At 53.1% G+C, this 27179-nt stretch overlaps 2 protein-coding genes and 1 long non-coding RNA gene across 4 annotated transcripts in view; 2 read left to right on the forward strand and 1 right to left on the reverse strand.

Moving 5' to 3' along the window:
* Positions 1-5176, forward strand: part of KCNQ4 (potassium voltage-gated channel subfamily Q member 4) — a 53317-nt gene extending 48141 nt beyond the window's left edge. Inside the window, exons 13-15 of one of the 2 annotated variants that reach the window (XM_054691227.1) lie at positions 2117-2246; positions 2757-2948; positions 5121-5176. In XM_054691227.1, the coding sequence (XP_054547202.1) occupies positions 2117-2246; positions 2757-2948; positions 5121-5138 (340 nt within the window). In that variant the 3' untranslated portion in view covers positions 5139-5176. Of the gene's footprint in view, positions 1-2116; positions 2247-2756; positions 3116-5120 lie in introns of those variants that run through there. The other variant, XM_037499585.1, reaches the window with a different exon arrangement.
* A 5241-nt stretch (positions 5177-10417) lies between these two features.
* Positions 10418-15794, forward strand: LOC129145131 (uncharacterized). The gene is made up of 3 exons (XR_008550233.1): positions 10418-10543; positions 10751-10799; positions 15677-15794. It is a non-coding gene; the product is annotated as an uncharacterized LOC129145131 (long non-coding RNA).
* Positions 15795-23944: 8150 nt separating this feature from the next.
* CITED4 (Cbp/p300 interacting transactivator with Glu/Asp rich carboxy-terminal domain 4) lies at positions 23945-24499 on the reverse strand. Its single transcript, XM_037500647.1, has one exon. The coding sequence runs from the start codon at positions 24497-24499 to the stop codon at positions 23945-23947; it is 555 nt and encodes a 184-aa protein (XP_037356544.1).
* Positions 24500-27179: the final 2680 nt, after the last annotated feature.

The raw sequence follows: 27179 nt of genomic DNA on the forward strand, positions 1-27179 counted from the left end.
AGTGGATGCCAGGGAGCTAAAGTTTCTCACCTTGGCAAGGCTTGCAGGATGGACTGTGGCCAGATCCCACAGCTGTCAAACCTGAAAAAAACAACAGGTCCTCTGTGTGAACTTATTGACCTACACGCCTGGGGGATGTCTTTAGGATGCCTCTTTCCTGGTCCTGAAACAATAGGCCTAAAATAACCCATGACCTCCCATCTCCCAAGGGGACAGGAAAATTGTCCTTAGTGCTGTATGCCTTTTGCCTCTGGAATCCTCCCGCACCTCTTCTCTCCACCCAGCATGCAGGAAGAATTCTCACACCAAGATCCCTGTCACCTACATCTCGGCCCCATCCTCTTCTTACCTGACTTCTCACTGCCAATTTATTCCCTTGTCCTCTCAAGACATAATCATTGGGCATTTGCTACCTGGCAGACAGCGGGGTATAATGGAATGTGAAACATAAAGGAGCACAAAACAATCCCTGCCCTCATGGGCCTTTTATTCTAGTGGAAGGAGAACAGATGATAAACATGTGGATCTAGAATATGTCAGGTGATGATAAAGGCTAAGGAGAAAAGTAAGGGTGAGGGTGTAGGGTTTGCAATTTTAAATAGATGAGAAGGTGACTTCTGAGGAAAAATGAAAGGCGAGGGAGTCGGAACTCTGGCTGTTCATTAAATAAAGAGTTCCCAGAGGGAACAGCCAGTGCAAAGGCTCTGAGATGAGCAGGTGTCTGGTTATGCATTTAGGAACAGCAGGAAGCCCAGGGTGTCTCTGTTCTAGTGTGAGAGAAGTGGGGGAGCTTAGAAGGTTCGTGGCACTTAGACTGTGCAAAGCCCCACAGGCCACTCCAAAGATTTTGGCATTCATCTGGGGATGAGATGCAAGTATTGGAGGGTGGTGAGCAAAGGACTGACATTATCTGATTATATTTTAAAAAGGATTACCCTAGGGCCTGTGTTGAGAATGGCACATAAAGGGACATAGGGCAGAAGTAGGGAGACGAGCAAGGGGATATTTTAGATGTCCAGGCACAACATGATGGGGACTTGGACAGAAGGGCAACAGCAGAATTGGGGAGAAATGGTCAGATTCTATATACACTTTGCAGGTAAAGCGACTGGGTTTTCTGATGAATTGTAAGAGGAAAACAAAAGTCAAGGATGAAGTCAATATTTCTGGCTTCAGTGAAAGTAAAAAGTTTTCATTTATTGACATGGAGAAGGCAGCAGCAGAGCAGGTTTCCAAGGGGAAAGGAGGGGTGTGTTGAATTGCGATTCCTTTCAGTCCTCTAGGGGAGTGCTGATCTGACGGAGGGTGTGGAGCTTGGAGGAAAGCTGTAGGTTGGAGATAGAGAGCTGGTGTCAAATCTGGAAGCGAGTCATCACTAAGCAAGTGGGAGGGAATAGAAAAGAGGCCCCAGGAGACAGTGTTGGGTCCTACAGTGTTTGGAGTTGTAGAGGTACAGTAGGAACCAGCAAAGGAGGCTGAGGAGGCCTAGTGGGGTAGGAGGTCCGGGAGAGGGTGCTGCTCAGGAATTCAAGTGAACAAGGCACATCCGGGGCCCTCAGATGTGCTTAGCACTGCTGACAGGTCTCACTACAACGAGGACTGAGTTGATCCTCAAGTTAGGCAATCTGGAGGCCATTTTGCATTTCACCGCTGATGAAATGGAGTGAAAGCCTGGCAGGAGTAGGTTTTAGAGCGAAGGGGAGAAGAGAAATTGCAGACAAAGGAGAGAGAACACTTTCAAGAATTTTACTGTGACACAGAACAGAAAAATATGATGGGACCAGCTCCAGTGTTGTCCACCCAACTACATGCCCACTTGTGTCTCTCCCTCCTCCCGCCCCCAGCCCCCCATTTTCATCAGGCGTTTTACTTGCCATGCTTGTGCATGGTGTCTCTGATCGGCTATGGAAGAACCCTCTAAACAGTGGCCAAGTCCCTCCATCCAACCCTGTCTCCCTCCATTTGGCATGGAAAAAAAGCCCATTCCCTCAGCTAGTCCCTTCTGACAGGTGCAGGTGCTAGGGGCACATATGAGCAGGGCACGCAGGGGTTCTTACAGAAAGGAGGGGTTGCGTGTGGGCTAGGACTTTGACGGGTCTGGTTCCTTCTCCCCAAGGGTGGACCAGATTGTGGGCCGGGGGCCCGGCGACAGGAAGACCCGGGAGAAGGGCGACAAGGGGCCCTCTGACTCGGAGGCGGTAGATGAAATCAGTATGATGGGGCGCGTGGTCAAGGTGGAGAAGCAGGTGAGTGTGAGATAAGACTGCCACTGGTGTGGAGGAGCTGGTCATCGACCTAGAAACTCTGGGAGGTCACGGGGAGCTCAGAGCCACACCCCAGGGTCCCCTAGCAGGGCCTCCGAGTCCCCAGCTTCGCCCACCACGGCCCGCCATCCTGCAGGGAAGCATGGCCTCCCAGGAAGCCGGCTCAGGACCCTAAAAAATGCGCTTTCTCCTGCCAGGCCCCACCCTGGGCTAATACAGATTCAGATAAACCCGTATAATTCTCACCCACTTCATCCAGCCCCGCTCAGGTGGTCTCCAGCGCCTAGACCATCCCGACCAGTCACACGGGAACTGGCTTGGGGACCAAGCCCGAGCTGCCCGGCTTCGTCGGGCTCACCAGCCAAGCAACCCTTACCTGTTGCCCCGCCCAAGCCCTGCCCCACTTTAGCCCCGCCCAATCCCCGCCCACACCTGCCACCTGCCCGTCAAAGCCCGCCCCCAGCCCCGCCTCTAGCCGCGCCCCGCCCGCAGGTCCAGTCCATTGAGCACAAGCTGGACCTGCTGTTGGGCTTCTACTCGCGCTGCCTGCGCTCCGGCACCTCGGCCAGCCTGGGCACCGTGCAAGTGCCGCTCTTCGACCCCGACATCACCTCCGACTACCACAGCCCCGTGGACCACGAGGACATCTCCGTCTCTGCACAGACGCTCAGCATCTCCCGCTCGGTCAGCACCAACATGGACTGAGGGGCTTCTCAGGGGCCAGCGTGGGTCAGCCCCGCGGCCTGGCGCTCGGATCCGCCCTCCGAGGCCTCCAGACTTCTACTTGAACTCGCTCCCTCGAGGGAGAGAGGCCACACGCAGTATTGAGCTGCCTGGGTCGGCGAGGTACCCACGACCCGCCGCACCTCGGGAGCGTGAGACGCCAGGCCGCACGGAGGGCAGCAGCAGCGGCTGCCCGAAGCCTCTGGCTCCCCCAGTGCCCTGCCCGTTCCATCAAGGCCCAGCATGGCCCGCCCTCCGGCAGGGGCACCTCCCGGGGAATGGGAGTGGGGCCCCGGGGCCCTGGGCCCTAACCCAGCTTCCAGCTATGCAAGGTGAGGTCTCTGGCCCACCCTTCAGACAGAGCAGGGAAGCCCTCCCGCCAAGTCCCTGCCCCACTTGGGGGTGGGCCCAAGGTGCCCCCACTGATACCCACAAAGCACAGAACCCTGCCACAAGGCAGGTGGGCACCATATATGCAAACTATGTTAAATATGCAACATTGGGGGCCCCCATGGGGTCCCTCTGCCCCTCCCCCACTGGGAGATGGGCCTCCAGCAGTAGCTGGTCTCAGGCTGCTTGGCCATGACCCCCACCCCTATTTTGGCTTATCACCCTCTCCCCACCCAGCATGGGGCCTGTCTCTCCCTCTCCGCCCAAGGGCAGTGCCTGGGCCTTTCTTCCCGTTTGCAGGTGTCCCCTCGCAGGGGTTCCTCTTCCTGCTGGCTGGCCACACCCGTTTTTGGCTCTGCTGACCCCATTAATAGCACAAGTTTCTGACCTCCCAAACCTTTGTCCCAAACAGACAATGCTCCCATGGTCACACGAACATGTCCCTTTAGTTTCTGGGGACATGAAGAAAGTCTCCCATTCACAGTGACATGTGCAGTCACACTGGGAGACAGGTGCACAGAGCCGGCAGCCTCTCCTGGGCCTCTGTACTGGGTGCCAGTGGACTGGCCTTGCAGGGTACTGTCCACTACGAGGAGCCCTCCACTCCATCCCAGAGGCTCTGAAGTGACCACAGGTCTCTGCACCAGAGTTTTACCAGCTCCCCTTTCTACAGATTTGCTCTTAATTGGTCTAGGAGCCTGTGCTGGGGGCCTTCCTTGGCATTCCCACTCAGGCCTAGGTCTCTGGGATCTGGAGTGCACTTGAAAGACCCCAGGCCCCGCCCCATGGTGATTATCAGACTTGCTTCTATCTCGGCTCATCCCTTCCTCGTCACTTTGACTCCCAGAGGGAATAATGCATCTAGCAACTACCACTTATAGGGCACCAACTATGCATCTGGCACTCACATGCGCTGTTTCCCCTCCTTCCATACCCTACTTTTAACTTCAGTTGATGGACCCCATAGTGGTATAAGCCCCCCTCCACCCTGAAGCCCCATTCTTCTTTGGTAAACCTACCCCTTTATCCCTCTTCCACAAAGCCAATGCAGGTGGCAGGAGGGTGATGGGTAATGGACAGTTGTGACTCTCTGTGGGGTGTCAGCAAATGAGGGGCTCAGGCCAACTGCCTGCATCTCATGACTGGGGTCCTGCATGCACCAGCGCCAGGGCTGGGACTGGATCTTGCTCAGCCCCATGGTGCCCAGCCTCTGCCCCAATATGCCCTCTGCATGTGACCATCAAGCCCTAGATGGAGCCTGTCCCGGCTTACTTCACCTGCACTGCACTGTCCCCAGAGAGCCACCCCTCAACCCCCCAGAGACAGAGCTGTGGAGAGGGGCAGGAGAATGGGATTACCTTGTGACCAAAGGAAACTTGGGAAGAAGCTCTCCCGTCCGTCAACGATAGAGATTCCCCCACCAACCCGGTTCTCAGATATGCAAGTACCTCACTTTGTTAACTTATTAACTTATTGGTTTCATTAAAGTTTTCAGTAGGATGCGGTTGGTCTTGGCTGTCCCGTGGCTATGGGGTGGGCACCTGGTGGAAGAGAGATTTGATTATTCATACTCTTTGACTGTAAACAATAAAACTCAATCCACTAGGGCTTCATCAAAAACTGAAAGTTTTTGGCCCAGACAACGCAAAAGTCCAGGGCGTAGGTTTGGCTTCGGGTACAACGGGATCTATGTGCTTGAATGTGTCAGGAACCTGTCTTCTGTCTCGCCTCTCTCTCTGGCAGCTTGGTCTCTCACGATGACCCTGGCACTGCCAAATTGACTTTTCTCTGGCTTTGCACCCCAGGGAAATGTGAGTACCACTTTCCAGGTAATTTGTATTAGTCAGAGTTCAGTCAGGAAAACAGAAGGTACACCAGGCTTTTCACCAGAGAGAATTTACTATAAGGAGTGGTTTATACTGGGGTAGTGGGCTGAAAGAACAAGAAGACAACACTAAGATAACCCAGAGAAAATTACTGTGGAAACAGCGACTCCTCAGGCCACAGGAATGTAGGGAAGAGGGTGGGGTTAGCAGAACCTGTAAGCTTTTAGGGGGAGAAAAAAGAACCCTATTACATTGTGGGTGGGAAAGTAAACCGGTGAAACCATTATGGAAAGCAATCTGAATTTATCTTTAAAAACTGAAAATGGAAATAATGTATGACCTGGCAGTCCCACTCTTGGGCACATATGCAAAGCATGTAAACCATCAATACAAAACCCGTATGTTCCTGTAAGGGCAGGAAGGGCACTGAGCAGGTTTTCTATGATTCTATGCAGACGGGGTGAGGAGGAGAGTCCTGGAGCCCTCGCTGGCTTTTGCAGCCTTTTATTGGGATTTACCAAGCACACAGCAGGCAGGGGTGCTGGGGGGCCGGGAGACTGGCAGGCCTCCAAGCCCCCAGCAAGTCTTCACTCTCTCTGAGCTCTCTGGCCTTCTCTTGTGTTCTCTCTGCTTCTCTGCTCTCCCGCTTCTGCTGGCGTCCCCGTGACGCCGCCCTTAAAAGCCCAGTCTCAGCCCAGGTGAATCCCACCTACCTATGCCCACACCCTACTCCAGGTGCCCGCCATCAGGCATGTGTTCAGGACCGCAGGGTTCCGTCACCTATCCTGATGGCGGGAGGGCAGAAAAGCCTGATACTTTTTACCTTACCCTACAGTTCCCAATGGGTTCACAGCAGCATTCCTACAAAAGCTAGGACGTGGCAGCAGCCCGAGTGGTCACTGGTGGATGATTAGATCAAGAAGATGTGGTATGTGCACACTCCAGAGTTTCATACAGTCATAGGAAAGGATGAACTGCAGCGGTTTTCACAAAGTGAAGAACTTGAGAGACTTGCGTGCAGCAAAGTAAGTCAGAATGAGAAAAAACAAACACTGGACCTTTACATAGCAGACAATTCGATAAGGTAAAAACACTTTAAAAAACTGGTACATGAGAATAAACATCCTGAGGACTCTGAGGTTAAGAGGGAAGAGGGAGGGTAAGAGACAAGGGGACACAAGGGAGGGTGGTGGGAAACAAAGTTTATGGGGGGAGCCCCGCAGTGCTGGGATTCAGAGGTCTAAAGAGGGGGTGCTGTCTGATTGGTGCTAGTACCCCTTAAGGGAGACAAGGAAGCTTGTCTGAGAGCAGTAACAAAGCTGAGGATCAGCCGTTGCCACCAGGGGGTTGCTAACAGGTTAGTAAACAAAAGAAATCAGTCTCCTCTGCCAACCTTTCTCAGGTAAAACTGGGGCAGTCCACCTCTTTGGACAATTGGTAGCCACACATATTAATCCACAAATATTTGAACCTCCATAAAGTAACAGTAACTTCCACCTAATGAGATGAAGCTGTTCTGCACACAAATGCAGAAACTCTAACTCTCCCCACAAATGAGAAAAGGCAAAGTCCCATCTTCCATTAGCTGCATCCCTCTTCAGAAGCTAGTCACTGAATCCATATTTGGGTGATGTTAATTACCCAGCTAATTTAGTCACAATCCCACCTGCAACACGAAACTGCTAAGTTGGCAATGACTTACAATCTTTATGTAAAATAATGGGGGAAAAGAAGGAGGGAGGGAAAAATAAATTACCTAACATCACACACGCAAGGAATAAAATATGCATAGCCGCAGTCGACTTTTTTAAAAAAATATTTATTTATGCATACAAGAGCTGGGGTACAGGCCAGAGGTGTGGAGGGTGAGAGGATTCACCAGAGACAGAGCGGGGAGCAGAGCAGGCAGACTGACCGAAGTACACTGCTGAGGGGAGCAGCGGGCGAGTCAGGAGAGGTCTGTTGTGCCATGTGGGTAGCTCCTTGGCCAGCTGGGGAGCGAACTCATGCTGCAGAGGCTGTGGACAGCTTCATAGATTGTGTCTTAACCCCTTGCGCCACCAGGGAGGCCCCTGCAGTAGACTTTTTCTGGTAACTGGTCATAGTACCAAAGTTGATAATCTATCAATCTTCTGTCTATCTCTCATCTATCTTCTTTCTTCCACTGCCATTCTAAGCTTTCTCGGCCCTCAGTCATCACTCAGCTGGTTGTGGTAGTTTACATGGTGGAATGACCCAAATAATCATCCCCAAAAGTTCTGAATCCTCAGTGGTCATGTGTGGTTTTGGGTGCCGTGGCTTTTTGTTCACTTTTACTGTTGTACATGGCAGATACTAAGAGGGACCTAAAGAATCCAGATGGACCTCCCTGGTGCCTAGGGGTTAAGTCTCAGTGCGATCACTACCATGGCCTGAGTTCGATCCCCCACCAGGGCAATGACCCATATGGTGCAGCAGACCTCTCCTGTCTTGCCTGCTACTCCCCTCAGCAGTGTATTTCAGTACATCTGCTTGTTCTGCTCCCCACTCTGTCTCTGGTGAATCCTCTCCCTGCCCACACCCCTGGCCTACACCCCAGCTATTCTACGCAAAAATAAAAATAAAATCTTAAAAAAAAAAAAGAATCCGCCAGGCTTCAGGCATGGTCCTCCTCACCCAGACTGTGCAGCAGTGCCCAATCTCCCCTTGGTAATGAGGACCAGAGGGCAGCCAGCACATTAGCTCTCTTTGCCTGTTGCAAATGGCCGAAGGAGCCCAAAATGGCCGAGTAGATGTTTCAACTCCCAACTCAATGAAAAGTACGTTGCTTCCCTTCCCTTGAGAACATTAAGCCCTCCCAACTAGCATGGGCCAGTAACGCAGGAACAAGAAGCAACCTTTTTTGAAAGTGTAGTAGGCTGAATAATGTACACCCAAAAATAAGCCAGGTCCTTTTGCTGTGCAGAAGCTTTTCAGTTTGATGTAATCCCAGGTGTTTATCTTTGCCTTCATTATCACTGCTGATAAGACAGGTCCTAATCCCTGGAATCTGTTATTACCTTATAAGGGAAAAGGATCTTTGTAGATGTAATTAAGTTAATGATCTTGACATGTGGACATAATCCTGGATTATCTAGTGGGCTCTGGATCCAATTACAAGTTTCTTTTTTTTTAAAGTGTATTTTTTTAAGATTCATGCATTTATTCATTCATTCATTTATTTATACATACAAGCACTGGGTACAGTCAGAAGCGCGGGAGGGTGAGAGAATTCACCAGAGCCAGAGCAGAACAGGCAGACTGATGAAACACACTGCTGAGGGCAACAGCGGGCGGCAGGAGAGGTCTGCGCGCCATGTGGGACCCTTCCCCAGCGGCCCAGGATTGAACCAGCGCTGCAGAGGCTGCAGGCAGTTTCACAGCCCAGCGCTCAACTGCTGCGCCACGAGGGGAGGCCCTACAAGTTTCTTTTTAAGAGGGAACCTGAGGAAGACCTCACACACACAGGAGAGTGGGCAGAATATGAAGACAGAAGCAGAGATTGGAGTAATTTGGCCACAGCAAAAGAATGGCAGCAGCCACCCAAAGGCGGAGGAGTCAAGGAATGGCTTGAGCTCTGAAGGAGGGCAGCGTCGTGACACCTTGATTTGGGCCCCTGGGAGCTGATGTTAGACTTCTGGCCTCCAGACTGTGAGAGAATAAATTTCTGTTGTTCCAAGTTACCAAGTTTATAGTAATTTGTCACAGCAGCCAGTTATTTGGTGTAATAGAGAGTAATAGAGAAACTACTCTAGCGATCTCCCTTTGACTCCTGCTGCGGCCTCACACCCTGGTTATATGAATGAGCATCTACCACTGCCCCCTCCATGATGGAGAGGATCCAGTGGCATCAACCTGGCCCCGAGTTTCCAGACGAATCTGAGAAATGGCGACACGTGGTGTATCTAGCGTGTTTCTGCCGATGGTTGCTTGGAGACACAGCTGTGGCGCTGGCCATCAGTCTTGGTGAGATGGGTCGATACTGTTGAGCCCACAGTAGTCTCTAGTCCGCCACCGTGACCACATTGTTCAGGGCGCGTGGAGCAGGCACTGGAGGGACTGCAGAAAGAGGCGGGCTGATCTCCACCATTCAGGGATCCATTCAGGGGCGACCTCTGACCATTCAGGGATCCATCTGATGTAATCTTAACCATCTGACTATCCAGAGCCTCTGCCATGATGGCCCTTTGCTGAAATTTCACTTGGGGTAGAAATAGCTTCACAGTCTGTGTCCATTTTGAAAAGTCCATCCAACTACCTCTTCCCAGATCCTTCTTATCGCCAATCCTCCGATCCTGCGCTTTTCTGACCATCCAACCAAATCAACAGCCACTGCCCAGACTCCAGTGAAGTCCCCTACTTCATGGCTCATTGTACGCAAAGTAGACTAACACAGGCACTGAAGGCCGAGTAGGACTTAGCCAGGCATGGGGACTGGGTGGTGGTGAGTTCTGGCCAGAGGGCATCACATGTGTAAGAGCCCAGAGAGTGTGCTCCATGGAAGGATTGGAAAGAAATGCTCTGGAGAGTCAGGGAGAGAGTGGCTTAAGGTGGGACACACAGGGTGGAGGTTTGCAGGATGTCATAAGTCGTTCCTAAAAGGTAGATTTTAACTGGGAGGGCTCTGGGAACCAATTAGAGATTGTGAGCAGAGATCAAACCAGGATGGATTTGCAGTTTATAAAGTTTTCTCCCCAGCATGCAAGATGGATTTGAGGGCACAGCCTGGGTGTGGGGAGGCAAGCTAGGAGACTGCTGCAGTAATGGGAGCAGGGGATGCTGGTTCCCTGGAGAAGTCCCAGGGCATTTCACTAATGGAGTGAATGTCTGTGCAACACCTGCTGTTTGTCAGACCTGGCTCAGCACAATACGTAGGCTGAACAGATGCAGGAGACCCAGTTACGGCCCTGGGGTCATCTAGCCCCTGGAGGGACAGATGCACAATTAACCAGTGCACATGCCGCTCTATCTTCTGAGTTTGTCTGGCTCAGCAAGGAGGGCTTGCAGGTGGCTCTGGGAGTTCCCGAACTGTCAGTACATTTGGCCTTGAGAGCAGAAACGGTTTTAGCTTGGCATCATTTATCTATTGCTATGTAAGAACTCACCCTACAACTTAATAGCTTAAAGCCACAACTGTTTTATTTCCTTTGACTCTGTGGGTCAGTGATTTGGACTGAACTCAGCTGAGCAGTTCTGCTCTCCCCTGGACTTGTGAATGTGTTTGTGAGTGTCTGGCACCTTGGCTGGGGTTCACTCACTTGGCTGTTTCGGGCTTGGGCCTCAGCACCCTGGTTGGCCCACAGGCTTCTCAGCCTCTGGCAGGTGAGACTTAACTTAGGTTAAGACTAGATGGGACAAGAGGGCAAAGAGAAGCTTTAGAAGCCTTTGAAGTCAAGGCTGAGACACTGAACCAAGCATCCTGGGACTGCACTGCTGCAGGGATTCAACTCACCTGAATGAGATTGCAGCAGGATGTCTCTGGTGTCTCTGAGTCTATTGCGATTCTTTTTTTTTTTTGCACACTTGCAGATCAAAGAAAACCATGCCGCCTGGCTCCCAATTTGGAACTCTTATTCAGGTACTTTGGGCAGTTGCAGTTGTTAAAACAACTTGTTTTCTGAGAAAGTGGGGGGCACGTCTTCCTCTTCTCTCTCCCTCTTGCGTGCCATGGATTGAGAAAGCTGCTACCCTGGGATATGGGTTTGCTGGGGCTGCTGTAACAAATGCCAGACTGGGTGCCCTCAGCCATAGACTTTATTTCCTCAAAGTTCTGAGGGTTGGACATCCAAGAACAAGAGTTAGCAGGGTTGGTTTTGTTTCCAGATCTTCTTGGCTTGTAGCTGGCTGTCTTCTTCCAGTGTTAGCACGTGATTGTCTTATTGCATGCACCTGGCTGTTCTCTTGCTCTCTCTCCCCTGCCCCCCAGCCCCATCATAAGGCCACCAGTCATATTAGACTAAGACCCACCCTAGCACCCTCATTTTAACTTTGTTTCCTCTTTCAGATCCTATTTCCAAATGCAGTCACATTTTTGAGGTATTAGAGATTAGGGCTGCAACATATGAATTTGGAGGAGACACAGTACTACTCATAATGCCTGGAGTGTGGGTTTGATCCACCAACTTGGATCCTTTTCTCCTAAAAATGTGCAGGGTGGAGGATGGCCTGGGGGCTTGTCTGTCCCAACTGGAAACTGATGCAACCACGCCTAAACCTCATGCAACCAAGTGCTTGGAAACCTTTATTTCAGTCCCAGAGTCTTTGCACACATAGCCTATTTGAAGCCCCATAATAAAAGATAAAAATCAATGCATTAAAAAAATAGGGGCCTCCCAGAGACGGCCTGCATTCCTGCCCTGCATACATGTTGAGCCGGTGCCTTGCATTTAGTTGCAGCCCAATAATCCAAGCTGCCTCCATTATCTACTTTCTCTGTTAGAGTAGATTGTGTCCCACAGTCGACCTTCCATTCTCTTCATTGCCATGGCTACTTTGGGTGGAGGCTACTTCCCTACCTGTCTTACCATGGGGTTCCTACGATTAGATTCTGAGACAGAGAGGGGTGTACAGAAGGTTTATTGGGGAGTGCTCTTGGGGGTGCAGCTGTAAAGATGTCAGGAAGCCTGGTCTGGGCAGAGGGAGAGGGTGATCTGCCGTTGCTCTCAGCTGAGGCATCTTGATCCTTAGCAGCTCTGGAGCTCAGGCAGCCCCTTGGGGTGGCGCCAAGTTGAGGGAAGGAGGCTGGCCTGTGTTTCCTAGCATTAGCCATCACCAGTTATGAGCCACTCTCCCCCCAGGGTCACCGGATGGCCCCCGTATTCTCTGTGGCCCTGGAAATGCCCAGTGAGTGACAGTTGTGAGCCGGCAGCTGAATGTGGAGGTCCTGAGAGGGGGAGCTTCTGCTCCACTGACAGGGTTTGGTGTGGAATTTGCTCTGCCCGGCAGAATATGGGGAAAAGGCAGGCCCCCTCCCCACTGTGAGGAAAGGTGGGGAGCTGTCATTCTTTCACTGAGGGACAGGGGGAGTAGACCCGCCAGCCTCCAAGTCAGGCCCGGCCAGCATCCGCTCAACAGCAGCTCATCCAGAGACGTGGGTGTGTGTCTGATTCTGCAGGCCACCGAGGTTTGGGTTGGTTTGTTTTACAGCTAGGAAGGCAGACTTCACTGGCAGCAGTGAGGTGGAAGGCTCACATCACACCTCACACAGCAGAACGAATCCTCCCGAAACATCTTTATGTTTGTTTCAAGTGGCTTCTCAGGACACCGGCTTCTCCGGCCTTTCTCTTTGCCCCACATGGTCTCTAAAGTGGGTGGGCAAGATGGACGGCGTCCTGGAAGAAAGAAAAAGGTTGCTTGGAAACAGATTCTTTGGGCGGAGGCCCCAGGCCCAGGTTGCTGTATCTGCTCAGAACTGGGGTGGGTTCTGCCCTTAATTCTAACCTACCTCCGCTCAGCTCCTCTCCTGGATCTCATCATCCTTGCCTCCCCCCTTCTCCAGGTGACACCCCAGTTCCTGGAGGGTAAAGAGTACATCTGCCTCTCCTCTGCAGTCCCACCGCCCCCTGTACACAGTTGAGGAATAAACGCTGGTTGGCAGAAGGGAGGGAAGCTGGGCCCCCTGGGATCCATCTTCTCCCACCTGGTTATCCTCCCGGGCCTGTTATGTGTTCCCACCGCCACCAGGCGTCAGTAGAGACCTTGGCTTTGGTCAAGTTGCAGTGCCAGCCTGGAGCTAGGAGGAGGCTGGACTTTGAGGCCCAGGATACCTCGCCATGAAGGTCCTTTATTCGTTAGGAAGAGAGAGAGAGTGAGGGGAGTGGCGGAGCTGAGCAGCTCCTGGCTCGAGATCAGGGACTCCAGGCTCAGAGAAGCAAGGGGCTGTGTTCTCTGCTCTTCATTCATTTCTCCTCTGTGTGTTTGCCTCTCTTTTGCCAAGCACTGTTTTAGGTGCCAAGGTCATAGCTGCTCTCCCAAAAGCCATACTCACATGGAGGAGACAGTAGATTACTGTCTAGACAGAAAATAAACAAAACCAAGATAATTTCAGAGAGTGATAAGAGCTGTGAAGGAAATAAAATGGAGATGGCATAGTGACACCCTGGGCAGGGAGGGGGCTTGGAAGCTCAAGGAGAAGCAAAGGCTTTCATAGAATCTCAGAGTTGCCAAGTTTTCCACAAGCTGGCTGGTCCAACAGCTGCTTTTCACAGATGGGGAAACCAGGCCCAGTAAGCCAGGGCCGACCTCAGAGCTGAATCCGTCTTCAAGCCCCAGGCTTGTCCTACCTCCTCTCACATCCTTAACCTGCGCCACTTCTACTCTGGGGGCAAGGAGTAGACACAGGAGTGCTTTCAGAATGGAAGGGCTAACCGGGCACAGGAGGGGAGGGACACCTTCAGAAGTCCTAAATGCAGAAAACACAGAACTCCACCATAGTGGCGAAGAACCCCAGAGAGCTTGTTTTTCCCACGATAGAACTCTAATGCTTAAAAAAATAAGAAAATTAGGCATCAAAACCTCCCCAATTTTGGTTTTGGTGCCTCTGCTTGAGTGTTTAAGGGGTGTGGCCCTGGGAAAGTCATTTCCTCTCCCTGCATGCCTTGCTTCCCTCATCTGCAAAGTCTGAATCCACTTTTCTGGACCAACACCACTCCGTCCAGGCCTGTGGGACCATAGCGCTCCCTCACCCCACCTGGCTCCTCTGGCCAGCTCCCTTTCCTCTGCTCCTCAGCCCGACCTCCTGGCCCCCTGCACATCCCGGGATCTGCCCTCAAGACCATCAGGCAAAACGCATTTGCTTAGAGACAAAGGCGTGGGTTTATCATCATCTTCATCACACAGTCAGTAGGTGACAGTGCCTGGATTTGAACCCATAGTTCCATTCAGTTTCCTTCTTTCAAGGATCTCATCCAAGATGGAGAAGACTCCCAAAGCTTTGGCGTTAGCTGAAAGTAGCTTCACTTCCCTGGAAACACAGACGTGTGCCTTGTGCTGGTCCAGGTGGTGTCATTTGGTGTGGTGCTGCCACCTCCTGACCAAAGCGGGTATTGCCTGCCCATCTAGCCAGCCCTATCTGGGCCAAATCCAGGGGTAAAATCCAGCGCAAGGGTCCAGACAAGAGTCACTTGACCCGAGAAAATACTAAGATCCAAAAGACGACTTAAACATGCCGCTCACCTTTGCTGGCTCCCCTTGCTCTCCCTACTGCGGCCTGACGCCCGCCCTCCTCTGCCCTGACACAGCCCCGGCAAAGTCCATCTTCACGTCCTAGTTCCCAAATCCAGCAACCTTCTTTCAGCCCTCATTCTGCCTGACTTCTCAGACACCTGCACCTGCTGATCACACCTCCTCTGGGATCACCTCCCTTGGCTTTCCTGCCGTTTTCTCTGCAGGTTCTCCTCCTACTTCCCCAGCTGCTCCTTCTCAGTCCCTCCCTTCTCTTAAATGTCTGTGTCCCCCAAGGCTCTGTCCTTGGCAATTCTCCTTGATTACTCTGCTTCATCATTCCTACGGGGATATGTGACTAGCTCCCAAATATGTTTATGCTCAGCCCAGACTTCACTGCTGACCCATGGGTGCTGAGCCCGTGTAGGGTAAGGTAAAAAGCATCAGGCTTTTCTGCCCTCCCGCCATTAGGCTAGATGAGGGAACCCTGTGGTCCCGAATGCATGCCTGATGGCGGGCACCCCACCTGACCAGTGGGGTGTGTACACCTGGGCTGAGAGACTGAGTTTATAAGGGCGGCGTCACGGGGACGCCAGCAGAAGCCAAGAATGAATGGAAGCCGAGAGAAGAAGAGAAGCAGAGAGAAGGCCAGAGAGCTCAGATAGAGTGAGGATTTGCTGGGGGCTGGGAAGACTGCCAGCCTCCCAGCCCCCCGGCACCCCTGCCTGCCATATGCCTGGTGAATCTAAATAAAACACCTGCAAAGGCCACTGAGGACTCTGACTCCTCCTTTACCCAGTCTGCTGGTCAGAGAACCTGCTCCGTGGCCTGTCCTGTCCCTACAGCCCATTATCCGGTCTGCTTTCACCTGGACATCAACCCCCAGATGACCCAGCATGTCCATTCTGACCTTATCCTATTCTCTCCAACCGTCCCTCCTTCTAGGACCCCCCTGTTGGCGGAGGGGGGGGCGGGGGGCAGGCGGGGTTCCTATTCTCCAAGTCACACTCCTGGGAATCATTTCTGGCTTCTCTCTTTCCTGTAGGCACCACTTCAATAGCCATTATTAAGACCACAGGTTGTCCCGGATAACCAGTCCCACCTTCTTCCTTAGAGTTAGACCCTCCAAGTCCTACTCAGACCTGGTCACCCGTAGAATAAAGACTCAATTTCTGAGCCTCTTTTGTGGTTAAGTATGGGAAATTTCCAGAAAGTGAGAAAGTGAGAAAGCGAGGCTTCAAGGTGCACAGTCACAGTGAAGAGAGATGAACCACGCCCGTTCTCTTTCCATAGTTCTCAAGCCCCTGCCATCTTCTCACCCCTGCCAAGAACCCGAGTTCTGATCTCAACAGAGCTACGCTCGCTGTGGAGAGATGGCTGGTCGTGCACCGAAATCCACCCTTGCGTGAGGAAGCAGGCAAGTCACTTCATCTCCATGAAGCTCGGGCCCCTCACAGCTGCATAAGCTGGGGTAATAAGGCAGACCAGGGGGAGCGGTGAGTGACATGTGCTGAGTCACTCCTGCATGACCTGACAGCGGGCGCGGGTTGGCTCGTGTGTTCAGGGCTTTGGCTGAAAGTTTGAGTGTTTGATGAGGACTAGGAAGAGTTACAGCATTGCCGTTTCAAAATAGTCATGGAAAACTAAAGAACTTTTGGGGATTCCTTACACTCATTTTACAGTTTAGTATCATTTTATTTCGAATTGCCTAAACTTATCCGAACAGGCAAATTTACCCAAGCTAAAGGAAGGGGAGGTGATTCCCCAATGGAAATTTGGGGAGGTCTTTTGCCACGAGAGGGATAGATGAGTCCTGCAAGGCACCAACAGCCCAGGTCCACTTCCATGGGCGCAATTGACTCTCCCTCCCGTCCGGGCCTCCTTCTCTGTGTGCTAAACAAAACACCTGCTTACCCCACACCTCGGCCTCCTGTAGGGACTGTGCTGTGGGTCTGGCGGTACTGAGTGCCTGTCTGCCTCTCACTTATTTAACCTGACCAGTGGGGTGTGTATGTGTTGGGGTGGATTTTATATTAGAAAGAAATCTAAAAAGAGGAGTGATAAAGTGACTTAGCCAGATATCATATATGTCAGATTTTAAAGCCAGGCCTGCATGACCCGCCTCTCTCTGTCCTTAATTCAGAGTTCAAGCTGCTGAGGGGAAAGGGGAAAGATTGATGACAGAAGAATGAAAGCGTCTCAAAGGCATTGATGCATTAATAAAGGCAACGAACTGAACTGCCACCGACTGGGAGAGAATATTTGCAACATTAACAAAGGACAGAGGTTGAGTCTTCATCACACAGAATGGGTGTTCTGTATGGGTAACAAAAAGCAGGAAGGTAGCCAGGAGAGGAACAAGTAGTTCTTAGGAGAAGTATAAGACAATATCTTTATCGATAATGAAAGAAAGAGACATTAAATCCCTCCCCACTTTTTCTTTCCGGTTAAGGGAGTAAAAAATGGAAGACCTGGGGCCCAGGGTCGGGGTGTGGGCCGCGCTCCCCACAGCACTGGCGGGAAGGTGGACAGAGCAGCCGCTTCCAGGGCTCTTTGGCAGTCGCCGGCACCATTTTATTTGCTTTCTTCTGATGCAATAATTTCCCTCCGAGGAGTCCACTCTACAGAGATGATACCAAAGTGTTCAGGTAGGTGCACAAGCACATTCCTTGGAGCATTCTCTAGCAGTGACACCTAGGAAGCAAGTGAAATGTCCATCCGTCAGGAACTAATTAAGGAGATGATGCTCAGTTGGTCATTAAAAAGAGTCAGGGCCTCCCGGTGGCACAAGAAGTTAAGTCTAGGTGCTGCTATGGAGCGGTCTCCAGCCACTGCGGCTGGGTGTTCAATCCCCCACCAGGGAGCGATCCAACATGGCACAGCAGACCTCTCCTGTTTCACCTGCTGCTGCCCTCAACAGTGTATTTCAGTCGATCTGCCTGTTCAGCTCCCCACTCTGTCTCTGGTGAATCCTCTCATCCCTGGCACCTCTGGCCAGCACCCCAACTCTTGTATGCATAAATAAATAAAACTTTAAAATGAAAGAAAGTTGTTAATAGAGTGAAAAAAAAGAAAGAACTTGTCTGTGCATGGAGGGGGGATGGTTTCCAGAATACACCAACTTAAAAAAAAATCCAGCCATTTAAAATAGCATAATCTTATGTAAAAAAGAGATGTCTAGTGTATGTATGTATATAACATGTGTAATATAACATACACATTTGTATGGAAAGACTGGGGGGGTGATTGACTTTTCACTTTATACTTTCTCATTTATTTGAAGTTATTTTGCTTCAAGCATCTATTATTTTTGATTAAAAACAATGTGTTTTAAAAGCAAAGAAGCAATGACTGACATACTCTCTGTAGGGTTAGGGTAGGCTGGGATGCCCAGTGGGAGGGTCCTGCTGTCTGTTTGTGCCCATTTCAAAGCAAGGCCAGCGGCCGAGCTGCCCACAAGGAAGAGTAAAGGACAGTAGCCCTGAAGACCCCCTCTAGTGGGCTGTGTGAGACTCCCTGCCTGTCCCAGCCACACCACTGCTCCCCAGAGGGTAGCTGGACTGATGTCCACCCCCACCCATTCTAGGGTAAGGAAAAATGTCAGGCTTTTCTGCCCTCCTGCCATCAGGATAGATGACGGAACCCTGCGGTCCTGAATGCATGCCTGATGGCGGGCACCTGGAGTAGGGTGTGGGCATAGGTAGATGGGATTCACCTGGGCTGAGACTGGACTTTCAAGGGCGGCGTCACAGGGACGCCAGCAGAAGCCGAGAAGAAGCCAAGAACGAACGGAAGTCGAGAGAGAAGCAAGAGAAACAGAAGCCGAGAGAAGGCCGGAGAGCCTAGAGTGAACACGTGCTGGGGGCTGGGAGGCCTGCCAGCCTCCCGGCCCCCCAGCGCTCCTGCCTGCCATGTACCTGGTAATCCCAATAAAAACCTGCAAACCCACTGAGGCCTCCAGGACTCTTTCCTCCTTTACCCGGTCTGCGGGATCATCAGAAAACCTGCTCTGTGGCCATTCCTGCCCCTACGCCCATCCTACAAACAAGAACCAGCTCTTCCCAAGGGCCCCGTCTGGGCTTACCTCACGTCTGTCCATCTGTTGTTCTGGCTGTGTGTTGTTGAGGAGGCTGCTTAACCTCTCTGAGCCTCAGTTGCCTAGAATGAGGCCACAGAATTAGAGTAAGGCCAAGAACTACACCCACCTTCAGGTGTTTGTGATGACTGAGGAGGACAAGCACATCATGGGCCCCACAGGGCTGTGGGTGAGCTTCAGGGAAACCCTGGACTGCCCTCCTCCACCCTGGCTCCAGCCTCTGCCTCCCAGAGCCTAGGAATGTAGTTCTCCTCACTCAGAGCTTGGAGCAAGCCGATGGTACCAGTTCTGGATGAGCTGGGGCCAGGCCTCAGAGCTCCAGCTCCAACCTGACTCCAGCTCTGGACCAGCTTTCAATTCAGCTCCCGTCTCAGGACTAGGGAGCAGCCACTCCCTGAAGCCCTTCCTGATCCCCACTTGGAGTCATACAGGGGGTAGAGGTGGGGCCCATGAGGAAGCAGGTCTGTCCTCAGAACCAGTCGAGGGGGAAAGACTCCTCTCCAGCCCTTGTCTGGGCCCTGTAGGAGAAGGCCCCAAGGCTTTTTATTTCCTCTGTCTGCCAGGGTGCACTTTGGCCCCAGGCCTTCACCTGGGTGCCTTCCCCTGGTTGAGCCACACTCACCCCTTTCATCACCACCAGCTCTCCTGGCTTCCCAGCCCCGAGCTGCCGGCTCCTGAGTGTTTGCGTGTTTGCATTGCATGCCCCAGGCTGGCCAGATCTCAAGCACCCGAGTGTGTGCAGGTCTCCCCTCTCCAGCGCAGCCGTGTGGGGAGGTCATGGCTGTTCACTCCCGACTCACCCCAGCCACGCCACACTGTGGTGTTGACAAGATGCTCCCAGAAGCCCACCTGAGTCCTTGCACTCAGCTCTCAGGCTGGGGTTGCCCGTCCCGATGTACAGGAGACGTGGAGCCTGCAGAAGCCCAAGGCCCTCCTCTGCACCCTGCAGCCATAAAGTGGCAGAAGCAGCCCAGGGGCTCGGCAGTTCATCCTCAGGCTCGGGTCCTTGGCCAGCCACTCCCACCCCACTCCAGGGATGGGGAGCCCAGGATAGGGATAGACCCACCTGCCACTTAGTGGCTGTGACTTAGAGGAGCAATTCACTGTCTGAGCCTCAGTTTCCTGACCTCTGGAATGGGGATCAAACCACCCAGGGGTGCTATTTACCAGGTTGGTTGGCAATTAAAGGAGAGGCTAGGTGAGAGAGAGCACCCGCTGCATTCTGTTAGCGCCTATCCTGCCTATACATAGTAGGCACTTACCAAGGTCTGACAGTGATCCTGACCCAGCACTTCCACCAGCCAGCGGGTGGTGACAGAGGGAGTTAGGCGAGGGTGGATTAAAGAATGCAAAAGGATTACTTAGTAATCAGCTGAACTATCTAAGCTGCCTGGGAAAAGACTAGGATCCAACCGTACATTTATTTTATTCAACAAATGACTATTGAAAACTTAACTCAGCTGGCATGATGCTGGCGGCTCTCAGTTATGAGGAAGCTACCACACACCAGACACTTCATATCGTCTTATCTCATCAACCCTACGAGGTTGATATTTCTTAAAAAGAATTTTTTTCTCTCTCTAATAAGGATGGAGCTAGTCTGCTCTGGGGTCAGGGAGAAGCAAACAAAGCTCCCAGCCAGAGATTTAAGGAGGCGCTCGCTGTTATGCCCAAGTCCCCACCTTAGTACTTGCAGTGGACCCTGTCATGTGCCACCCAGAGCCCCTTCCATGAAATTGCTGCCCTGGCTGCTGGGAGTGCTGCTGGCAGACAGCCTTCCTGGCAGCAATTCCAAGGATTGCTCGGCACAAGGAGCTGCCTAACCCACAGTCATGCCACTTTCCTGGCGGCCCAGCGTCCCATGACTGACAGGCCAGGAGGAAAATGGCCCAACTCAGGAGGACTCTGAAGGGCCCTTCTAGCTTCAGAGCTCCCCTGGGGCTGGCCAAGGCCCTCGCTGGCTCTGCCTTGCAGCTTCCTCTGATCACATCTGCTCCAGCCCCTCCCTTCCACAGCACTGGTCCTTCGGGGGCTCCCCGACAAACCTCTTGCAAGCTGAATACTGTCTCAGCGTCTGCTTCCAGGGACACCCCACTTGCAACAGGATTAGTTGGAGTCACCCCTTCCTAGCTGGTTAACACAGTCTTTCTAGAGGCTAATTATTATAACGGTATCCCCGACACACCAGGGCTCAGGGATGGTAAGTTACACTATTCTAACCCCCTTATGTGAATGAACTTATTCATAGCAACTCTATGAAGGGAGATACTACGATGTGCACCTCCATTTTACAGATGAGTTCGAGAGAAGTCACATTTTTCTTGGGAAAAAAGCTACTTGGTGATGAAGTCCAGTCACCCAAAAGATGATTCAAAATAAAGGATGTCAGCTGAGGAAACTTCCACATGAAAAGAGGGGAAAAAAGGAACAATGTCTTGTCTGTGTCACAGTTCAGTTCCCCACCCTGAGGGAGTCTGCCTCCCAGCCTGGGCCAGGAATAAGAGGGAAATCCATAGGATTGAGGAGCAACTGGTTGCTTGAGGAGGTAGCCCCAGGGAGGAGGAGAGCGGGACCCCATGGGGTGCACGGGGAGCTGTGTGATCACCCTGGGGGACAGGGATCCAGAAGGTAAGGTGACTTGTTCCAGGTCAGGCAGCTGGTAACAGCAGCTTCTGGAACTGGCCCCTGATGCTGTCAGATGGTGAGCTTCCTCTTCAGCTGGGAGGGCCAGAGTCCTCCCAGGAGTATCAGGGACTTGGGGACCTAGATGGTGTGCACGGCCTTACCTTCACCTCTGTCTACTTGCCTGCTGCCCAGCTTGTCAGCAGCCCCTCTGGGAGGGGGGGGAATAGTTCCACAGCTGGACCCCCTCTCTACCTGTCTTAACTCTAGAAAGGTGGGTGTTGGGTATTTGTCATAAGTGTAAGCCCTTCTATACGGAGAGCACTTTAAATCTTACCAGCTGCGGACCTCCCCGGTGGCACAGCGGTTGAGCGCTGGGTTGCGAAGCTGCCTGCAGCCTCTGCGGTGCCGGTTCGATCCCCGGCTGCTCCCCGGCCACCGGAGGAGGGTCCCACATGGCGCGCAGACCTCTCCTGCCGCCCGCTGCTCCCCTCAGCAGTGTACTTCGGTCCTTCTGCCTGCTCTGCTCCCCGCTCTGGCTCTGGTGAATTCTCTCACCCTCCCGCGCTTCTGACTGTACCCAGTGCATGTATAAACAAAACAAACAAACAAATAAATAAAACATGCCTCTAAAAAAAAAATAAAGCTTACCAGCTGCTTATCAACCCATCCCTGAGTAAGCACTTCACTTATTGTAAGACCTAAGGCTTTGCAAAATAGCAGGGCAGGAATATTAGCCCCATTTTATTGGTGGAGAAACTGAGTCCCAGAAAGGACATGAGGGCAGTGCCCAACCTACAGCCCACCTAGCCCCTTGGTTTCTATCTCTGGGGTCCTGGGTAAAACCAGGGCAGACACTGGCCTTTCCGAGCCCAGAAGCCTCTGCCCTTCCTCAGCCATCCTGTCCCAGATGGCCCTGTGACCTTAAGAGGGACCTCCATTCATTAGCCCGGCATCTCAGCTCCCGCTCCATGCCTGTGCGAGAACTCACATGCGAAAGAGTCACACAACCAACAGCTTTGCATGGGAGTGAAGTACAATCTCTGGAGACAGAGCTCAGGCCCAGGGGCTGCCGAGAGTGTGGTCACGTGGCTGGGAGCAGCGGGTCTATGGGCTGCAGGTTTGACCCTCTCCACAGACTCTGGAATTCATTCTCTCTTCACCCCGCTGCCCTGCCTAGGCTAAGCCTCAGCATCTTTGATGCAGCCTCCTCCCTTTCAGACTTTCTCCAAAGCACCCAAGGAGCTTTCCAGAGAGGGTCAATAAATAGCAGGGGGTGATCAGGTGATTATGCTGGTTGGTGGTCAGCCTGAGGCAAATCCCACGAGGTCTGGGCAGCTCCACATCACTTCCCTGCAGAGTGGGGGCTGTGCCCACCCCACAGTCAAGGTACAGCTGTTAGAACTTTGTTGTTCCTTCTAGAAACTCCTCGCCTTCCCTGGACATCCCCTATAGTGGCATGTCTTTATGTCACTTTGGATGGACTCTTCTCTTGCATGCCACCTTCTCCAACTGCTAAAGATGTACTCGTCATTCAAGGTTCTATCAACACACAAAACACCCCCCCCCCCGAAGCCTGAACTGACCCCATCCCTACCAGCTGAAATGCCTCCTCCTCTGGCTTTGCTCTTGGGTTGCTTCTTGTTTCTGAGTCCTTTCCACGCTCTTCCTTATACCAAGATAAGTTGATTTCCAGGTCTGCTTCCTCCCCACTTTCACCTGGACTGTGGCCCCATGATGGCATGTACCAGGTTGGCACAGGGCCCGGAACACTGCTAGCACAGTTTGCAGAAGAACCACCCCATCATTGATTGCACACTGCCCAGGTGTCTGGCACTGTGCTAGACTCGCAGGCAGCTGATCTTCACAGCCACCTCCTGCTGGGACCAGTTCTCCCTGAAGAAACAGCCCCAAGAATCTGAATGGGTGGTGATGTGGACAAGGGTGAGACCACAGGGCTCAAAGCCAGGGCTATCTGAATCTAGGTACCACCCAGCTCCCTCTGACCTCTGTGCTACCTGAGCAAACAGATGGGGGCAGCACCACCAAACTCTCCCACCTCCCAGCAGCTGTGACTTCCCAGGCTTGTGCCCTTGGGTTACCCTGCCGCTGGGTGGCGGCAGCCTCTGCTTTCCCTGTCGTGACATAACAATTGCACAACTCATATTTTCAAAAGAAACTGTCAGTTTCCTTTCCTGGCCACAGCCAGGGGCTGCGGTCTCCACCCTATCCAGGTCCCCAACAGCCTCCGGACTCTAGAAGCCAAATAAAGTTGAAGGTTGGAGTGATAAGGAAATGAAAATGAAAACACGAGACTGTAAAGTGACCCAGTTTTATTTTGGTTTTGGAGGCCAGCTGGGACATTGCTCCACTCTGCAGAGCTGAGGCTGTGCAGACTGTGCTCTCCCAGGCGAGGCCCAGCGGCTCTGGGCTCACCCGGCCTTGGCGGGCGGACAGCTCCAAGGACCCAGTGACCGCAGCTGGTTGCACAAGAAGAGAGAGGGAACCAGGCAGCGGCCTGGAATGGCTCAGATTGGGGGGAATGGAGCGGGGGAGCGTTCGAGAGGAGAGGACACAGAATCCAAGAACGAGGAATCCCAAGAGGTTCCAGTGCTCTTCACTTTGCCGCTGGGGCTCCCCGACTGACCGAATGGTGACGCCAAAGTGTCATCCTGCAGGAGGCAGGGCCTGCAGCCGGGCCAGGGGTCCCAGCCCGGCGTGGGCTCCGTGCACGAACCGCCTCCACCCTCACGGAGGGCGCGTGCCGGGCGGGCGCTGGATGCGGAGTCCCGGGGGCCGTCAGCCCTTCTCCTCGCGCGCGCGGGGCGGGCGCCGGGCAGCGGTCAGCAGCTCACGGAGCCGGCGGGCGGCGCCGACCCCAAGTCCGAGAAACAGTCGAACTCGCTCTGGCCCAGGAAGAGCTCGGGCAGCTCGCGCACGCGGTGCAGCCCCAGCTCGAGCTCCAGCGACGTCAGCGCCTCCTCGTCGATGAGCTCCGCGTCCATGCAGCCCAGGGCGTGCGCGGGCGCCGGCGGCAGCGGGGCAGGCGTGCCAGGCGCCGGCGGCAGGCCCAGGGGACCTCCTGGCGCGCTGGGGGGCGCCGCGCGACCCGGGTACAGCGCAGCCAGGGGCTGCAGGTGCGCGCTCCCGGCGGCCGGCGGTGGCACGGCGGGGAAGGGCTGGAAGGCGGGCGGCGGCCCGAAGGCCCCATACGCCAGGGCCCCGGGCGGGGGCGGCGGCGGGCCCAGGGGAGGCCCCCGCGGGCGCAACCCGCTGTCCAGGTCCGGGCCCGCGTAGGGCTGCAGCGTCCGGAGCATGTGAGGGCCGTGCGCGGGCGCGGCGGGCGGCGGCCTCTGCACCAGGCGGTAGCCCTCGGCGAGCATCAGGTGGTCGGCCATGGCCGCGGGGCGGCAGCCTGCGGCGGCTGGGCGCGCACGGTCAGCCCCCGCGTCCCCGGTCCGGGTCGGCCGGGCCTCGGCGGCCAGGGATCCCGGCCGCGTGCGCTTCCCGCAGCTCTGCCGGGCGAAGGGAAACCGAATCCGACCCTAGCGCCTGCCCAGCCCGGGACACGCCGAGCCGAGAGCGCCAGCGCGCCGCGTGGCTGCAGCTCCCGGCGGCGGGGACTCGGCGCACCCCCAGACGGCACCGGAGGACTTCAAGGCGCCGCGCCCCGGGCCTCCCAGGCGTCTTAAACCCGGGGGCAGGGCCTCCCCGCCTTCGGGCGCTCATTGGCCGGCTAGGGCGCTCCGGGGCGGGCTGCACCGCGCCTCTAGAAATCTCTACCCTGCCCCCGCCCGAGCGCCGCCTTTTGGACCCCAAGTCTGGCCGAGCAGCGCTGTGCTTAGGCGGAGATTTGGCACGTTCCATGGGGCTTGATCTGACTCTCCCGGGCTCAACCTTCGGGATGACCGGGGCTGAGCTTCAACTGACCAGAAGGTGGAGTGAGGGGCCCGAGACTTACACCCCGAGAACTGCAGGATCATAAACTCAACCTATTTATTTTCCAGATGGAGAGAGAGGCTCAGTGGCTGAAGAGGTTTCCTGGGAATATACAGCAAAGCCTTGACAGGACCAGTGGCGCAGGTCCTGGGGGAGGTCAGCCTCTCCACTCCATAACCCCTTGGGAGCCAGTGCGCCTCCTCTTGCTCCCACTCGCTTGTCTGTGGAAGCGCATACTGAGTTGTTATTAAAGTAATTTATGGGCATGTCTCCTGAAGGACTTGTTCATATTTGTGTCCTCAGCACTTGACCTAAAGAAGGCTTTTGGTAAAAGTTGGATGAATGAACTACAACTCATTCCCCCTGAGTTTCAGTTTCTCCATCTATAAAATGTCACCATTGGGGTAATCTGAGGGTTAAATGAGGCCATGCATGTACAAGTGTCTAGCCCAGTGCCTGGCACATAGTAGGTGCTCAAAAATGTACCTCAAATGAAAGACAACTGGATTTAGCTTGGTCCCTAGAGACCTCCCACTGGGCTGATATTGAACCTTCCCTTGACAGCAATAGTAATAACAACTGGATGTTTAGAGTGCCTTACATTCTACAAAGCATTTTATTGAGGGCAGGGAATGGAGTATCAGTCCATTTTGCAGATTGGGAGACTGAGATGCACCAGGGGAAAGCAGCTGGCAGGGTCCTGCACAGTCGGAGTCAGCATGTGAATGCCTGGGTGCTCAGAACAGCTGGGGTTTGTGGCTGGCAGACAGTTTCCTGAACCTTGCTCTCCACATGGTTGCTGTTCCGCCCCTCCCTCCTCTGCCTGACCCCCCCCCCAGCCCCCCCCCCCCAGTAGTGGCCTTGGGACTTCCTGGAACTTGGTTTATCCAGTTGGTGCAGAGGGGAGAGCCCTAGAGTGAGAGTCCAAAGGCCCAGTTCTAATCGTATCTCCCCACCCTCAGGCAATGTGACAGTTGGGCTGTGGGAGGGGGGTGTCACTTGATTCCCAGGGTTTCAGCTTTCTGTTCAATAAAAGAGAGATTGTAATCCCTGCCCAGTCACCCTGAGAGCTTGTGGAAAGGTCACAAGTGACCATGGGTGTGATCACATGGGTGTGAAAAAGCTGCACACCACATTCTCCTGAGTCTCCCTCTCTCCAATTAGGGCTTCACAGGGAAACCCAAAACCTGGCTGCACCTCCACTAGCCTGGAGGGATGCGGTGTGGGGGAGGGGAGGACAGGAGATGGGAGGAAAAGGCCTTTGAAAAATCCTAGATCTCTGGCCCCAAGCAAACTGTCTGACTCAGCTCCTCTGAGGGTATTTTTGAATCATCAGAATTTGTATTTTCAAAAAGCAGCCCTGTCATTCAAATAGAGCTGGTCTAAGGACACTGAGGTTTGGGAGCCATTGTGCCATTAAACAGTTTTCCTCAAAAAAAAAAAAAAAGTGTGTGAATATTTAAAAAGTTCTTTAGAGTAGTCGACATACCTTTATTGAGCACCTACTATGTGTCAGGCATTGGTCTGCTAGTGATTTTTAAGCTTGCAGGATTAAGTCATTCTTTGAGATCTTATGGAAAGCTATAAACATCTAGGTCACAAACGACTGCATATAAATTGGGTGGTCAGCTGGTGTCTGGGGGACCCATGAGGTCCATAGGGGTTCATGGAGTCTGGAGTTAAGAGCCCCTTGCTGATCAAAACTAGAAATTGCTCTGAGACTTGAGACTGGCAAGCAAAGTCTGTCTCTTCTGCTACCTTCTTTCTAGGTCGCAGAAGAGGGGAAAGTTTCTACCAGATCCTTTAAAAACCATGTTCTCCAAGAACTCCCAGCTGATGAATTTACATCACTCTATACCTGATGCTCAGGTGATAAGAATGACGCTATTGCAGCTGATCAGAATATGAATAATATTAGCTCATGTTCATTGAGTATTCACTAGGTACCAGTCATAGGGTGGATACTTTACATGTGTTCTTATTAATCCTCATAATACACTTGTGTGTAGTAACTGATGTCATTCCCATTTCACAGAGGAGGAAACTGGAACTTGGAGAAGTGACTTGTCCAAGGTCACATGTCTGTTAATGCAGGAAAAGATGGTGGCCTTCCCTCTAGGGAGGCCCCAGTGTTTAGTC

This window comes from Talpa occidentalis, unplaced genomic scaffold (genome assembly GCF_014898055.3).
Source record: "Talpa occidentalis isolate TD23 unplaced genomic scaffold, MPIMG_talOcc4v2.1 talOcc4.9, whole genome shotgun sequence".
Classification (NCBI taxonomy): domain Eukaryota; kingdom Metazoa; phylum Chordata; class Mammalia; order Eulipotyphla; family Talpidae; genus Talpa; species Talpa occidentalis.

What these genes read in the sequence shown, in the direction of transcription:
- CITED4 (XM_037500647.1), bottom strand. Translation starts at nt 24,499, where the DNA reads ATGGCCGACCACCTGATGCTCGCCGAGGGCTACCGCCTGGTGCAGAGG.